At 42.5% G+C, this 16,147-nt stretch overlaps 1 protein-coding gene across 2 annotated transcripts in view; it reads left to right on the forward strand.

The window, feature by feature from the left end:
- The first annotated feature begins 3,974 nt into the window (after positions 1-3,974).
- The window catches only part of LEPR (leptin receptor), a 40,035-nt gene continuing 27,862 nt past the window's right edge, over positions 3,975-16,147 (forward strand). For both annotated transcript variants that reach the window (XM_064720095.1, XM_064720096.1), the window contains exons 1-4: positions 3,975-4,193; positions 7,159-7,217; positions 10,084-10,377; positions 12,000-12,117. In XM_064720095.1, coding sequence (XP_064576165.1) covers positions 7,178-7,217; positions 10,084-10,377; positions 12,000-12,117 — 452 coding nt within the window. In that variant the 5' untranslated portion in view covers positions 3,975-4,193; positions 7,159-7,177. The remainder of the gene's footprint in view (positions 4,194-7,158; positions 7,218-10,083; positions 10,378-11,999; positions 12,118-16,147) is intronic.

Genomic DNA, 16,147 nt, shown 5'->3' on the forward strand with positions numbered 1-16,147 from the left:
TTCCACAAACAGAGGAGGCCCCGAGCAGAGGGGATGCTGTGCTGAGGCTGGAGAACATCCTGGATTTCCATGTCCTGCTGAATAAAGCACAGAGAAACCGAAAATCCTGGAGGCAAAAATGGCACCGGCAAAATGGCGACTCGCCGAGCTCATTCAGACATGGAGAGAAACTAAAATGAAAACATTTGAGCAGCAAGATGTCAAATAATAATAAAATATTAATTTATAATAATAAAAAAATAAAATAAAGTAGTAGAATTCTAGAGTCATTGAAGTTGGAAAGGCCAGCTGGACCTGATCACCCCCAGGAATTCCTGGGACACCCCCAGGGATGGGCACTCCAAACTCCCTGGGCAGCCCCTGGCAAGGCCTGACCTTATCTAAAAACACAATACACAAACATGCAACAACAAAAAAACCCCTTATATTTCTATAGTTATAAATAAAAATATACCTTAAATAAATAAAAACGATATAAGTAAAATAATAAAAAATTATAATATAAAATATAGTTATGTAAAATAGCTTTAAAAATTTAAATTTTAAAAACATAAAGAATTGTAAAAACGTATGTACGAATATATGTATTTATATATAATTGATATCTATATATAAATAATATTTAATAATTCAACATTAAAAATGATAAAAACATATTTACAAATATATGTATTTATATACCAAAAATGTATTTATATATGTATAATATGTAATATTTTTGATTCATTAAAATAATATTGACGTAATATATTTATTAAATAATATTAAATTATTTTTATTAAATAAATAAAATATAAATATAAAAATATAAATATAAAATATAAATATAAAATATAATGTAAGGGATGGGCACTCCAAACTCCCTGGGCAGCCCCTGGCAAGGCCTGACCTTATCTAAAAACACAATACACAAACATGCAACAAAAAACCAATAAACGTATATTTCTATAGTTATAAATAAAAATATACCTTAAATAAATCTAAACGATATAAGTAAAATAATAAAAAATTATAATATAAAATATAGTTATGTAAAATAGCTTTAAAAATTTATATTTTAAAACATAAAGAATTGTAAAAACATATGTACGAATATATGTATTTATATATATAATGGATATCTATATATAAATTATATTTAATGCTTAAACATTAAAAATGATAACAACATATTTACAAATATATGTATTTATATACCAAAAATATATTTATATAGTTTTATAAATATATAAATATTTATATGTAATATTTTTATGTAATAATATGTAATATGTATATGTAATATTTTTATTTCATTAAAATATGTAATATTTTTAATATTGTAATATTTTTATTTCATTAAAATAATATTGATGTAATATATTTATTAAATAATATTAAAATATTTTATTAAATAAATAAAATTATAAATATAAATATATAAATATAAAATTATAAATATAAATATAAATATTTTATATAATGTAAATATATATTAATATATATTAATATAATATATAAATATCAAAATACAATATAAATATAAATATATTTATATTGTATATAAATATCAAAAATACAATAAAAGTAAATAAAAATAATAAATGAAGAAACCAAAATAATTTCTATAACACCTATATATTAGTTTAAAGAAAACTTATAACTACTCTTGAACTATAACCAAATACTTTCTCCTCTAAAATCTCACAACCTCTAAAACCAATATTTATCTAAACAAATCTCCTTTCCACGGGGAAATTCCTGCTGGTCCAGCTGAGCCTTGTCCTGTCCGTGTTCCCTGATCTCGCCTGGTTCCCAAACCCTGTCAGGGCTCAGCCCCAGAGCTCTCCAGGAAAGCTGGTCTGCAAAGAGAGACAGAATAAACTGGAATTGAAGTTTACACAAAGGATGGTCAGGGTGAAAGCACAATGTAACACACGTCAGAGACCTCAGATAGGAGGAATTACCTCTCTTCTGTCTTCCTCAAGAGGATTAAGCTCAAGGAAGTTTTGGTTTAGGTGTTACAGGGGGAAAAAAACCCCTTAAAAATAAATATATTTGCATTAGTGGAGGCTTTGTAGGGGATTTTTTTTTTTTTCCTGGCTGGCAGAATAGCAGTGGCACATGGGGAAGTGAAAGAAAACTCTGTCAAATGTTTGTCTGAAGATATTCTAAATAAAAGGATTTTCTGGTGGCAGCTTTTGACAGCTTTTGCTGATGCTGTGAAAGTCTGGGATGTGAAAGCTTCAGTGGCTTCCTAACCTCAGACATGAGTTGTATTGAGTCACATTTCCCAAACTGTGATACTAGAATCAGGAAATATTTTAAAAATAGAATTTATCAATTTAGAGATGGTTATTTTAATAAGGAGTGAAATTGGCTGATGCTGCTTTGAGGAAATGGGTTGTGAATTACAGAAAGTCAATAAATAAATTAAAGCCAATCAGTGGGTTTGCTCATGGGAGAAGTGTTTACACCACCCAAAAGAGAGTTCCAGTCTGGTTACTTGAGAAGAGCTTGCAAAAGGGAAACAAAAATATTTGTCTTTATACCTCATGAAGCAGAGATAGTGGGTTTGCATTTCTTTTAAAATAATATTGCTGAGAAGAAAAACCATTGTATAAAACCCTCAGCTGGGCCCGGCTGGGACTTTTCAGTCTCTAGTTCACTGGTTTCTAAATTATTGCTGCCTTTTACAAAAGGATGAGCACAAACAAAATTAAAGGTCCATCTTTCCTAGCAGGGCTCAGTCCTTGCTTGAAATTCCTTGAAATAATTTTTGGCTGTTTTTTTTTTTTTAATTGCAAGCTCTTGTTAAATACGTGGTATTGCTCACATATGTCAACTCCTCAAACACTGAAGTGTGAAAGGGTCAAAAATGTGATTTAGTCCATTACTTGTGGAGTTAAAGGTAATTTATATCAACTGCTCTTAAATTAGAGCCAGCAGATAATGGATATGTGCACTACAGCACAACCAGGTCTTGAGATATTTGAATTAATTAACATCATTAAGAGGTGCCAGGCCAGGTTGGATGAGCCTTGGGCAACCCGGTCTAGTGGAAAGTGGCAAGGGTGGAATGAGATGGGATTTAACTCTTCCAAGGTTCTCCTCCTGCTGTGTCTGCAGGAATTTTATTTCCTGCTCCCTTGTTATCCTTCCTGCTCCTGCTCAGCATCGGTGGTTTTACACCAAAGAGGAGATTCTGATCCAACATGGGAGCACAGCCCGATCCCCCGGCTGTGCCCTCCTGGCAGGAGCTGTGCAGAGCCAAAGGGCCCCTGAGCCTCCTTTGCTCCAGGTGAGCCCCTGCCCAGCTCCTCAGGGATTCTGCAGCCCCTGCCCGGCTCCCTCAGGGATTCTGCAGCCCCTGCCCAGCTCCCTCAGGGATTCTGCAGCCCCTGCCCGGCTCCTCAGGGATTCTGCAGCCCCTTCCAGCTCCTCAGGGATTCTGCAGTCCCTCCAGCTCCTCAGGGATTCTGCGGCCCCTCCCAGCTCCTCAGGGATTCTGCAGCCCCTTCCAGCTCCCTCAGGGATTCTGCAGCCCCTGCCCGGCCCCTCAGGGATTCTGCAGCCCCTGCCCGGCTCCTCAGGGAGCTCCCAGCTCCCTCAGCCTCTCCTGGGGCTCCAGACCCTTCCCTGCGCCCTCCCGGTTATCCCGTGTGAGGGTCCAGTGCTTCAAACCCTTCCTTGCTCCTTCCCGGCCGTCCCGTGTGAGGGTGCCGGTGCTCCAAACCCTTCCCCCGGTTATCCCATGTGAGGGTCCTGGCGCTCCAAACCCTTCCCTGCTCCTTCCCCACTATCCCGTGTGAGGGTCCTGGCGCTCCAAACCCTTCCCTGCTCCTTCCCCACTATCCTGTGTAAGAGTCCCGCCGCTCCAGCCCCTTCCCAGCTCCTTCCCGGCTATCCCGTGTGAGGGGCCGGGGCGGGCGGGGCGCTGGGCCGGGGCGGGGCGGCGGAAGGGTCGGGGCTGAGGGGAACCGGGAGAAGCTGAGGAGGACCGGGCTCGGAACAGAGGGATCGGGGCTGAAGGGAGCCGGGGGAGGCTGAGAAGCCGGGCTAAGGAGAGCCGGGCTGAGGAGAGCCGGGCTAAGGGGCCGGAGCTGAGCGGAGCCGGGCTGAGAGGAGCGCCCGTCCCGGGCTCGCCGTCGGAGCAGCGCCGTGGCAGCGTCGCTTCAGCCGCCAGTCGGAGCCCCGAGAGCAAGGAGAAGCAGGTTGGTGAATTTACTTTTTATCCCTTTCTTTATCTCTAATTTCCTGAACCATCCCCCTGAACACAGCCGGCAGCCTGTTCCGCACCCCGCTCGCAGATCCAGGCGGTTTCAGCCCTTTCCCTCCTTTTATTCCCTGAGATTGTGTCAGAAACAAAACAAAAATAAATCTGGGCGAATGCGGGCTGTGAGTCCCCGATGCTGCGGGAGCTGGGATAGAAGAGAACTTCGGAAAGTTAATGAGTAGTACAGCATTTATAAATGTATTTTATAATGAATACACTGAGAGCCATTAACTTCCAAGGTGCCTATTAGGGGATATAACCTTTAAGTGCCGAGGAATCCCAGGAGCTCTGCTCGTAAGGAAGGACAGATGCACAGCATGAATGAGGAGCGGTTTCACTACAAACAAGAGAAATTCCACGGTCTGGAGAAACTCTGAAGAGTTCGGGACGTTTTGCTGCTCTGCTCTTGGGGGAGAGGCTCCACCGCAGGTTTAGAGTTGGATTTGTAGCTGTGCTTCTGCCCAGCCTGGGCTGCCTTTATTAAAGCTTTAATATTAGCAGAATCATTCAGTGTGGGTCCTACTCATTTCTATTCTGTGTGCACCACTTTCTCAGAACTCCTTTTCAATGATGGTTTTTAGTGTACTCAATGGCAGATGGAATTCCATGCTCAGACCGCCAGGACTGGGAAAGCCCTTGGCACCTTAATGAACAGGGCAGAAGATGCTGTGCATAGACATCATTGCTAAAAACATTTTTATGCTTTCTAGAGATTTTTAATATTTAAAACCAGCTGTAGTGCAGTGCTTGCAAAAATCAGGGATGGTTTGTATGAATTTCCATGCCCAGTGCAGGTGTTGGTGGGTCCTGTTCATTTCAGGCTGAACCTGTTTCCCATGCTGATAAGCCAGGGAATTCTAGGACTTCTCACCTGTCCTGTGAATAAAAATGATCTTATTTCATTGCTCTCCTCCTTGCCTGTCATATCTGTTGTGTTTTAGTTTTAATCCCAGCTCTTGGTGCTGAGCTGTTCTGTGGTTGATATGGAGAGGAATATAGTATTTACATAAGAAATCAGAAAATTTCTTGTACCCAGCAGCAGCAAACTCAGTGGTTCCAGAATAATTTAAGATCTATTTGTTCAAAAGGACCCAAATTCCTTCTCTTTGTATGGACACTTCCCCAGCCTCAAATGAACACAGCCAGGACAAATTGGTTTATGTATTCTCTCCAGGACAGAGCTTAAAAGTTGTAATAATTCTCTTTATTTAACTTCCTGTTCCCTGTAAATGTTCCTGTAGGTCGATGTGACAGGAGATCCCAGGCTGGCCTGAAAAGTGCCTTTGCCTTCTGCTCCAAGTAGGAAATCAGTGCTGACATCAGAATAATTTTTAATCTCTGATTGCTCTGTCTGGCCATTTTTATGTCAGAATCCCAAAATCATTAAGGCTGGAAAATCCCTCCAAGACCATCAAGTCCAGCCTTGTCCCCAGCCCTGATTCCTTGGACACCCCCAGGGATGGGGCCCCTTCCCATCCTGACCACCCTTTCCAGGGACAAATTATCCCTTCATTTTTTCCCCTTCCATCAGGAAATTAAAAAAACCTTTATCTTCACTAAACTACATAGAAATCATGATTTCCCTTCTGTATGATGTTCTGGGGCTCTGGGTTTATTTTCTTCTCAGTGTAAATGGGTATTTCATGGGGAAAACTCTTAAGATCCAGGGCCTATGGATAACTTTGTAAATTTTGTCTTGGAAGTGATTTCTGCCAGTTTCCTGCTGGGAAGTGCATGAAGGATGGACAGGGATTTTTGTTGCACATGCAAAAGAGGAAGATGGGCTGTTTCTCATTCATAGTGTGAATAATGTACATTTATGTCAAATAGACTCTTTTAAAAGGTACTTTTTGCTTTTGAAATGATGGAAAATCTAACTAATTTCACTTATTTGGAAATGATTCCTATCTGTGTCTTTGTGAAATGACCTGATAGCTCCATAATTCCCCTGGCCCTCATGGCTCTCTATAAATAAACTCTTTAAAATAAACTAATGGAAAAGGAGCAGGTGAGATGGGCACCTACCAGCTGAGCTGAGAGCCAAATTGCCCCCCTGAAATTGGGAAAGTCTGAGATTCCCTCTTTAATAGCTGAAAATGGAGCTGCAAAAGCGCAGTGGGTGGGGATGGCTGATCCTGCAGAGCACAGTGCTGGGGAAATTCAGCTCCTCTGGGTTGGTGGGAGAGCAGGCAGGAGACAGGGACTGGAATTGTGACACCCCTGTGCTGCAGGTAGATATGGAACACAGAAATAAATCTATTTTCCAGGACATGCAGCCCCAAAGTGCATTACAGAACCTTGGCATTGCCTCCCTTGGCTCCAGGGATGTTCTCAAGGAAGCTGTGCTCAGAAATATTCCAGGAATGGAAGATTTTGGAGGGATTCCCTAAGTGGAATTTCTCACCCTGGCATTTGCTGCCTGACTTGAGCTGTGGGTTTTACTCAGCACTCAGCTCCTGACTGCAAGAGCAGCCAAACTCTCCTCTGTGGAGCTCTAACTGTAAAAACATATTTTGATTTTAGCAGAATTTATGTAACTATTGGATGAAAATTAGAAAAGAACAAAGTATCTGAAATGAAGGAGCAATAATGAAATTTGCTGTGAGGTTTAGTGAAGTCTGCACTGTTGGAATGGGTGAGCGCTTCTGTGTCTGCTGCACTTGGAAAATTCTGATTTTTTCCTCCCTTTCTGGCCTGTTCTTCCTTTCCTGGTGTAGAGAGGAGTGTCTCTCCCCATCCCACAGTGTTGGAATTAGATGGTTTTAAAATTACTTTTCAAACCATTGTGGTTTTCCATGATTCTGCTTGCAAAGGAGTGAGCACCAAATGAACTGAAATACACCAAAATCAAATTATAGACTGATAATTATAAGTCCTTCATTAATTTTCTGTGTGTTTTTCAGGTCAGCTCTACAAAACAAGATGTGTTGGCAAATCATCCCAACCGTGTTGGTGCTGATGGGTAAGCCACTAAAAAATATCCCAAACCTCGGTTTGGGGTGACTTTTCAGATCAGGAAAAATTGTTAAAAAATACATGTGGAGTCAGGACACATCCAAATAAATGCCCTGGACAGATTTGATGGGATCAAAGGTTGTGAGGGGTTTGTTTTGTTGCCCTGAAGTGCAAGGAGAGCTCCTCTGCTGCCATCCCTGCCCCCTTGGTTTCCACAGGGCTGCCAGAGGGAGCTCAGCTCGCTCCAAATGCTGCATTCATCAACTGGGAAATGCCTCTGACAATATTGGCATCTGCTCTGCAAGGACAGCTGGTATTTGCCTTCCTTTTTAGTTTTTTTTTTTTTTTTAAATTAAAATAAGGACTATTTAAAGGGTTTTGATGGTGGTGCACAGGGAGAAAGCAGACCCTGTAATCCAGTGGAGTTATTTGGAAAATTTGTGTGATCTTTACAAAATATGAATCAAAAAGATGAATAAATCATTAGATTTAGGTACCTTTTATATACATAAACACCTTTTCATCTTGCTTTCTATACTTTTGTCCACTCAGTATCAAATACTGCATTGCTGAAATTCTTTTAAGAACCTTTTGTGATGTGAACATATTGAGGAGCTTTAACTGGAAAACCTGGATGCTCCAGGGAGATTTCCTGGCATTTCAGGGCAGTTTGTTGTGGGATCTCAGCCCCTCAGCACTGAGGTGTCACCGAGAGCACCCTTGGGGGGCCCGGGAGTCCTGGAATGTTCCAGAAGTGTCTGGTGGCTGGACTTTGATCCTACACAGGAGACGACACCTGTATGAGGATAGGAGGGTTTCACCGGGGTGAATGGTGAAGGGATTGGTTAATTAGAGAGTGAAACCCAGGGTTTAGGATTTCTGTACAGGGGGGTTTAGAGAAGTAAGATGGAGGAATTGGGGCGTGTCCTGTCCTTCTTCTTCTTCTTCTTCTCCTCCATCTTCTGTGGTGATGGTGGCACTTTGGGATTGGTCATTACTAAAAGTGCACCAGTAATGAGAATAAATGGTATTGGGGAAAAATGATAAATATTGTACACGTAACATGGGTATAAAGATAGGTGAGTGTGCTCATGGCTGGCTGCTGAGCAGAGCTCTGTCGGGCGAAGAAAATCTTTTAGATAAACAATTAATAAACACGAGACCGAGAAGAACTGAAGCCTCTTCTCGTCCTTTGATACTCGGCTGCCCCAAGGCCACCCCGGGCCTTTCCAGGCCATCCAAACAGCCAAAAACCGGACAATTTGGAAAATTTGTGTGATCTTTACAAAATATGCATCAAAAAGATGAATGAATCATTAGATTTAGGTACCTTTTATATACATAAACACCTTTTCATCTTGCTTTCTATACTTTTGTCCACTCAGTATCAAATACTGCATTGCTGAAATTCTTTTAAGAACCTTTTGTGATGTGAACATATTGAACAGCTTTAACTGGAAAACCTGGATGCTCCAGGGAGATTTCCTGGCATTTCAGGGCAGTTTGTCACCATCTGATGGCCCTGGGGTCAGAACTGCAGGCCAGGCCTTCCTCTGGGTCATTTTAACCTCATTCTTTCTGTTTCTGGAGAAAGGGGCTGAGCACATTTGTGACTTTATAAAATTTAATTTATCCCTTGAGATGATCTGTGACACACGAGGGGGACGTTCCTTAGAAAAGGAGATGAGCTGGGGGCAGTGCTGCTGCTCTGTCCTGCTCTGTGTCCCTTTTTGGTCCTTTTGTAATCACGGATTATGGCCTGAGAGTTTGTTTGCTGCACTCCTCCTGCTGGAGGCTAATGAAGCTGGGATTTCCAGAGGCACAAACTCTGTCTGGTGGGAGCAGCAGAGCCCTGCAGGAGCCTGGCAGCACAAAATCTGTGTGGAGGGATAAGCAAAACCCTCTGCAGAATAAAACTCTGCATCTCCTGCCTTTAACAGCATTTTTTTGGAGCTCTCATTTAATATTTTAGTATTATTTAACTCGTGCTCTGTGCTGGAGAATTCTGAATTTCTATTCATCAAACAGTGCCAGAGATATCCTGGTATTTCTTATTTTGGCTGTGGCAAGGCATAGAGCATCAATTCATTTCTATTTCATGAACTGCTTCAAATTTCTGCCCTTCCTGAGCAGAACACAAAGTGCACCCCTGCCCCTGCTCCTTGCTGTAAGCAGAGCTTTAATCTTTAAATTCAGAGTGTTTTACAGTGTTTTCCCTGCTCATCCCTCTCTCAGCCACTGTGAGCACAATTCAAGCTATGACATCCACAAATGTGCTCAGAGTGGTTTCATTTTAAGTCTTATGGGAAAAAAAAATTATCATTTCCCAGCCTCTCACTTCCCAGATAATGCCCTGGGGTTGTGCAGTTGCACCCACAGTAATATTGTCCTTTTTTATTTCACAGCTACAGTGGGGCTGTGTTTCATATTTACAACAGGATTATATTGGTATTGAAATGGAGCTGCTGTAAAAGAGCTGGAGGGGATCTGTTCCAGCACTGCACGGGGAGATGAGACTCACACCCAGCTCAGGATTCACTGCAGTTGTGGGTGATAAAATCCAATTTATCCCCAAGAGATGCTTCACCTGCAATCTTGGCCTTGCCTTTTTCAAGAGATTGAGAAAACAGAAGTTTAGGTGAGGGTGGGGTAAAATCTGGACTCTGTGACACCATTCAGAGAGGATGTTTTTAGTGATTTTGTCTTTACCTAGAAGGGATATTTTTATTAATTTTGTCTTTACCTCAGGGAACAACCCCCAGAAACAACCTGATTTTTACCTATTTCTGTTTCACACCAACCACTCCCTTTTACTTGTTCAAAAAGATGAACTTTTCCTTTTATTTCCAATCCTTTCCCCTTTATATCTGCAGACTTCCTTCAGATGGCAGCTGCCCATTGCATGGTCCACCCAGTTCCTGCCAGGAATTTCACACTGCCCTGTGTGCTGCTGAACGAGACCTTTTTGAGCCCTTTCTCAGCTGGGAGCTGGTCTGGTTTGGGGAGAGAACTTGGAGCACCCAAAATCAAGCATTTCATGAACGAAGAAAATTTTCTGTGTTGCCTTTGGAGTGCCAGCGACTTTGATTGTTCATTGTACAGAGCAAGCATGCAGGCAAGGAAGTTTATTCCTTCAGAAATAAATCTCTCTGCTCCTCAGAAAATAGGTGGGTTTAGCACTCAAGGGCATAAGGAGTTAATTATTGCAAAAATATTTTGAGTTTTTTGTTGTTTGGGAGGAGAGGGGGGGTTGGATTAATGGGGATTCACTTTTATCCTGGGCAGTCAACACTGTGGCAAAATCCTTACTCAGTGTGGCAAAATCCTTTCTCAGTGTGGTAAAATCCTTACTCAGGGTGGTAAAATCCTTTCTCAGTGTGGTAAAATCCTTGCTCAGTGTGGTAAAATCCTTCCTCAGTGTGGTAAAATCCTTCCTCAGTGTGGTAAAATCCTTTCTCAGTATGGTAAAATCCTTACTCAGTGTGGAAAAATCTTTACTCAGTGTGGTAAAATCCTTAGTCAGGGTGGTAAAATCCTTCTCAGTGTGGTAAAATCCTTCTCAGGGTGGCAAAATCCTTTCTCAGGGTGGTAAAATCCTTTCTCAGGGTGGCAAAATCCTTTCTCAGGGTGGTAAAATCCTTACTCAGGGTGGTAAAATCCTTGCTCAGTGTGGCAAAATCCTTGCTCAGTGTGGTAAAATCCTTACTCAGGGTGGTAAAATCCTTACTCAGGGTGGTAAAATCCTTTCTCAGTGTGGCAAAATCCTTGCTCAGTGTGGTAAAATCCTTACTCAGTGTGGCAAAATCCTTACTCAGGGTGGTAAAATCCTTACTCAGGGTGGTAAAATCCTTTCTCAGGGTGGCAAAATCCTTACTCAGTGTGGTAAAATCCTTACTCAGTGTGGCAAAATCCTTACTCAGGGTGGCAAAATCCTTTCTCAGTGTGGTAAAATCCTTCCTCAGCCTGGTAAAATCCTTTCTCAGGATGTTAAAATCCTTCCTTAGAGAAGCAAAATCCTTCTCAGTGTGGTGAAATCCTTACTCAGACAGGTAAAATTCTTCCTCAGGGGGTAAAATCCTTCCTCAGAATGTAGTGGAAAATGGAGGAATTGTACAGCACGGTTTCAAAAGGGAAAAAAAAAGTTGGCTTTCTTTCCAGGGGAATTGTGAATAAAATATGGAGCACTGCATAAGAGGACATAAACCCAGATCTTCAAAGGAGTTTAGACACTGTGAGGAATATTTTAAATATTTTTGGTGGATGTGGGCTTTAAACTCCATCAGCAGGCAGGGGAGATGGAGAGCAAATGGCATCGTTTCTACATGAATTATGAGGCTTTCAATAAGAAATGTGCAGTAAATGCCTGTACATGGATTAGGATTTTTTTCCCAAGGATTTTTTCCTGCTCCTGTCTCTGAGGAACACGGAGCTGGCATCCTGCTGCCAGGAATCTCCTTGACCTCAGTGGGTAGAATTTCATTCCACAAATCCCCAGGACACAGCAACCACCATCAGCTGCATTTTTCTTCACCCTGCAGCCTGGTCCCTAAATCCAGGTAAAAAAATATTCCTTCTTTAATCATGACAGTGCAGAACCACGTGGATTGTGAGCCTTGGAAGCGTTTAAGGTGCCCAAATCAAATTATTCATAAATATTTTCCCATCTGTGGTGCAGCCTCACTTTCAGGAATGTCTGTTCCTTGTCCTCTCTTTGTGAGTGACTTCCATCCAGGTATTTTATTTTGTTTTAGTGCAGCTCAGAAATGTGTGATCCCTTTCTTTTGTCCAGACTGGAGCTGGAACGTGGAGTGTTGGATTAGGGGCAGGCTGGACCTGTTGGTTTGTAACCTGCAGCTTTTGAAGCTGGACCTGAGGGCTGACCTGAAGGTGAATCTTTTATACTCTGGGTAAGTACAGGATTTACTGTTAAACCCCTCTGGAAAACTGAAAGCATTTCCTAAAACATCAACATTCCAGCTGCCAGCATGGTGGGAGCTTTAGCTCTGCAGGTTTTACCTTGTCCTGTCTAAAAGTAATCCTGGATAAGATGGAAAGTTTGTGGTTATTTGAATGAAAAATGGTTGGAATGGAGAGTCCCCCTTCTCTGTCCTTCCCATGTTTCTTAAAATCTTAATGAAATCAGCATTGACTTCTTAAGGTATCTTTGTTGTTAGAATTTCTTAATTTTAAAGTTTTGGTTCTGCTTTTAATTTTTTTTACCATAATATTGTCTCTCTGGAAGTAACTGTGGTACTTTCCATGTGATCCAGTGGCAGATGCTGCTCTCATCTCACTGGCACTGTGGTGAATATTCCCTGGAATGCTGAGAGCTGGAATCCTCCTGCCTGTGGGATGGGCAGCTCTGGTGCACATTGGTTGCAAAAAGATCTGTTTGATACCGTGAAACCACCCTGGTGTTTCTGGGTTGTTGATAAATTTGAAGAGGCACACAGAGACTTCATTTCCTGATGAAACAGGATAAACTGAAGTAGTTGAATTAGCTGAATTTATGGAGGACATCCTGAACAGCCAGATCTCATTTGGCACAAATCACCCCTGTAGTCAGAGCAGAACCCAAATGTGTTATTTAGGAATAAATATGGTTGTTGAGCTGACACAACATTAAATCCCATTTTGGTGAGGAGGGTTCCCATTTCCAGTGTGACTCCTGCAATACCATTCCGTGGGTGTTGGTGGGGAAGCAGCTCTGCCTTTGCTCTGCTCCATCCAGGCCCAGCTGCACAGGAGAAGCTTTGCCAGTGATCCCAGAGCAGAAATCTCTGTATTGAATTGTTTTGGGATGCCAGCAGCCTGCAGCCCCAGCTGGGCTGAGGAGGCTCCTTGTGGCAGGAAGGGAATTCAGTGAGCTCCATGCAGTTTAGGAGAGCAGGCCCTGTGGGCTCAGCAGGGTCTCTGTTTGATTCCTCTTTGCTGCAAAGATGGGAAGCAAAGCAAAACCTTGGAGAACTCACTTCCCTCCCCACATTCCACATTAATATTTGCCTTTTGGGGTCCCTGTGTTCTGGGGGAGCAGCAAGCACAGGCATTTCAGCCTTTGGGACGGTGACAGCTTTCCCTGCTGGCTCTCTGATACCTTAGCATTTTATTCCTGAGCCAGAATACCTTGAAAACATTCCCAGTTTTAAAAATATGCATTGCTGGCATGTGTTTCTCCCTGGGAGTCTGGAGATCCAGCCAGGATTCTCACATGCAGGGCACTGCACAAAAATAATGATACAGGAGAATGTACAACAGGAAAGCTTGGGTCTCTCACAGCTTTTTCTTTTTTTTTTTTTTTTCCCAGCATTAGAGAAGTCTCTTCTTATTTACCACATCCACAGTTTTCCTGCTTGGAAATAGCAGGAATGGGAATGATGTGTTCTGCCCATGGCAGTGCCCTGTGAGAGGCTCAAGTGAGGGAGAGGATGGGGCTTTGAAAAGGTTGTTTCAAAAGAACAGAAAAGAAAAGGTTATTCCAAAGCTTCATTAGACTGATGGGTTAATTGTCTACCAAACATCTTTCCAGCTGTCTGATGCCAGGAATGCTGCAAAGGCCAGGGTTAATTCCATGAGCTGGAATCTTTAGCCTCAGGGACCCCCTTGGTTTCAGTTTGAGCACTGATTATCATTGCCCTTTGAGCTCATGAGGCTGCATTCATATTTGGACTTATTTGAAGAACCTGGGGGGCTCTCCTCCAGCTCTGGGCCCAAATTCCCATGTTTTTTAAGGATAAATCATTCAATCAGTTGTGCATTGAGCCTCTCCAGCCAGAGAAAACCAACCTCTCATTAGAGATTGATGAGCTCAGCAGCCCTCAGATCTGCTGCAGTTTCATGGGGCAGCTTCCTCAAATAAGGATTTTTCTAGAGCTACCATTGATCAAAACCAGTGGGAAATATTCATGGAGAAAATCCTGGAAGCCCCAGAGAGCTTTGCTCCATCCTTTCCCAGTCAAGGCAGTGCTTGGGAAGGATATGGGAACAGTGTGACAGCAGAGTTACAATGGTGACCCTATTTCACAGCCACCTGCTTGGGATGGAGCTTTCCTGAAAATTCAGGTGATTTGCCCTGAAAGGAGTTTTACTTTTTCTTCTCAATTGCAAGAACAGGATTGAAATTCAGCCAGGACATTTTGCAGCATCTTCTTGAAAGTCTCCAAGTTCCCCACAGGGCCACAGATGAATTTAGCAGGAGAAGCATCACCTTCTGAAGGGGGTTGAATATAAATATAAAACATTTAGGACTTCCTGCATGTTTCTTTTCCAAGGTGTTGGCTAAAAGAACTCTCTGTGACAGGATTTGGGTGGAGGAGCTGACCTCTCCTCAGCTTGTGAGGGTTAATAAGTCAGGAGAGGAGGTTTTAGCATTTTTCTCCCTTTACACTGCTTTTTTTTGGTGCAAACAAGTCCATTTGAATGGTTAAAAATTGAAATAATTATTAGGAATGATGAAGGGCTGGTGTGGTGGTAACCACTTTCCAGATAGATCAGATCAAAGACATGGTTTGAAGAAAGAAATATGTTTTCTTCAATATGGATTGGTTGTGGCTTTTGGAGACCAATAAAATCTGAGAGCAACAGGAGAAGGCAGAGAAGCTTCAAAGCAAATTCTGCAAAGTTTTTGAAAGGAAATTCAGGAGAAAACAGCGGAGCCACATCTAGAAAAACCAAATTATTCCAAGTCATTTCAGAGCTCCGTGTCTGCCAGACACCATCAGCATAATTCCTGGTGAGAATTATTGCAGGAATGTCAGGATGGGCTGTCTGGAGCATTAATAAATGTAAAGCATACCTTGACATGGCCCTGCCTGGGGCTGTTCCTGCAGAGCAGCTGGGAGGGCAGGGCTGCCCAAATTCCGTGGTTTTCCAGCCTCAGAGGATCCCAGGATGCAGAAGGATCAGTGAGGGATGGGGGAGTGGGGCTGGGATGGTCCCAGCCTGAGCTCTTCCCATCCTCCATAATCCCCCTCAGTTTTTTGATCTTTTCCCCTCTAAGCAGGGCAGGATATGGAGATGGAACTGGTGAATCATGGCCAGTTCCCTGTGCTCTGCTCTCAGATAAATGGAGCAGATAACAAATGCACTAAACCCAAAAAATAAAGCAGCAGAACTTGTCCTTCCCTCTCCTCCAATGCAGAGATCTCTGCCCTGCCTGAATCCAAGTGTTCCAGTGACTCATGCCAGCTATAAAACCATTGGAAAAATGTACTGAAAGGCTCCTATTCCATGAATTTCCATTTCTTTCTCTGAATTAGTAAAACAAAACCCTTACTGGACAGAAATAATTCCAAAATCACTTCAGAACAATTCCAAACAGGAGCTTTTTATTTTTTTTGTTGGGTAAGGATGAAACGTGAAAAGCAGGAAGGAATCCGAGGTGATTGAGCTGTCAGGGTTTGTCTTGGCTTTGCTGCTGGGAGAAATTTGGCCTCAAATTATTTGCACGATTAAATTCCCAACCTTGGGGAGGCTTTAGTCACTGGATACCTGCAGAATTCCATAAATGTGGGGTTCTGGAAGAGCCTGAAGAGCAGAGATGAGAATGATGAATGCTTTGGGAACTGCTGGTTCTGAAGATTCAGATGGGATATTGGGAAGGAATATTGGGATATTGGGAATCAGGAATTGTTCCCTGGGAGCGGGGGGAGGCCCTGGGATGGATTTCTCAGAGAAGCTGTGGCTGCCCTGGATCCCTGGAAGTGCCCAAGGATGGGTTTGGAGCAGCCTGGGACAGTGGAAAAGGTTCCTGTCCATGGCAGGGGCTGGGATTTAAGGTCCCTCCAAATCCAAACCGTTCCATGATTATAATATTCCCTGTAATGCTTAATTGTAGCAGGAGATAGAAGGAGCATTAACTTGTTTTGGTATTATTTCAGTGCCTCACAAATGGGAATTAAGAATTCATCTCTTTTGGGATGGCAGGGAGCTGCCATGGGA

The sequence above is a fragment of the Zonotrichia leucophrys genome, chromosome 8, assembly GCF_028769735.1.
Source record: "Zonotrichia leucophrys gambelii isolate GWCS_2022_RI chromosome 8, RI_Zleu_2.0, whole genome shotgun sequence".
NCBI classification, from domain to species: Eukaryota; Metazoa; Chordata; class Aves; order Passeriformes; family Passerellidae; genus Zonotrichia; species Zonotrichia leucophrys.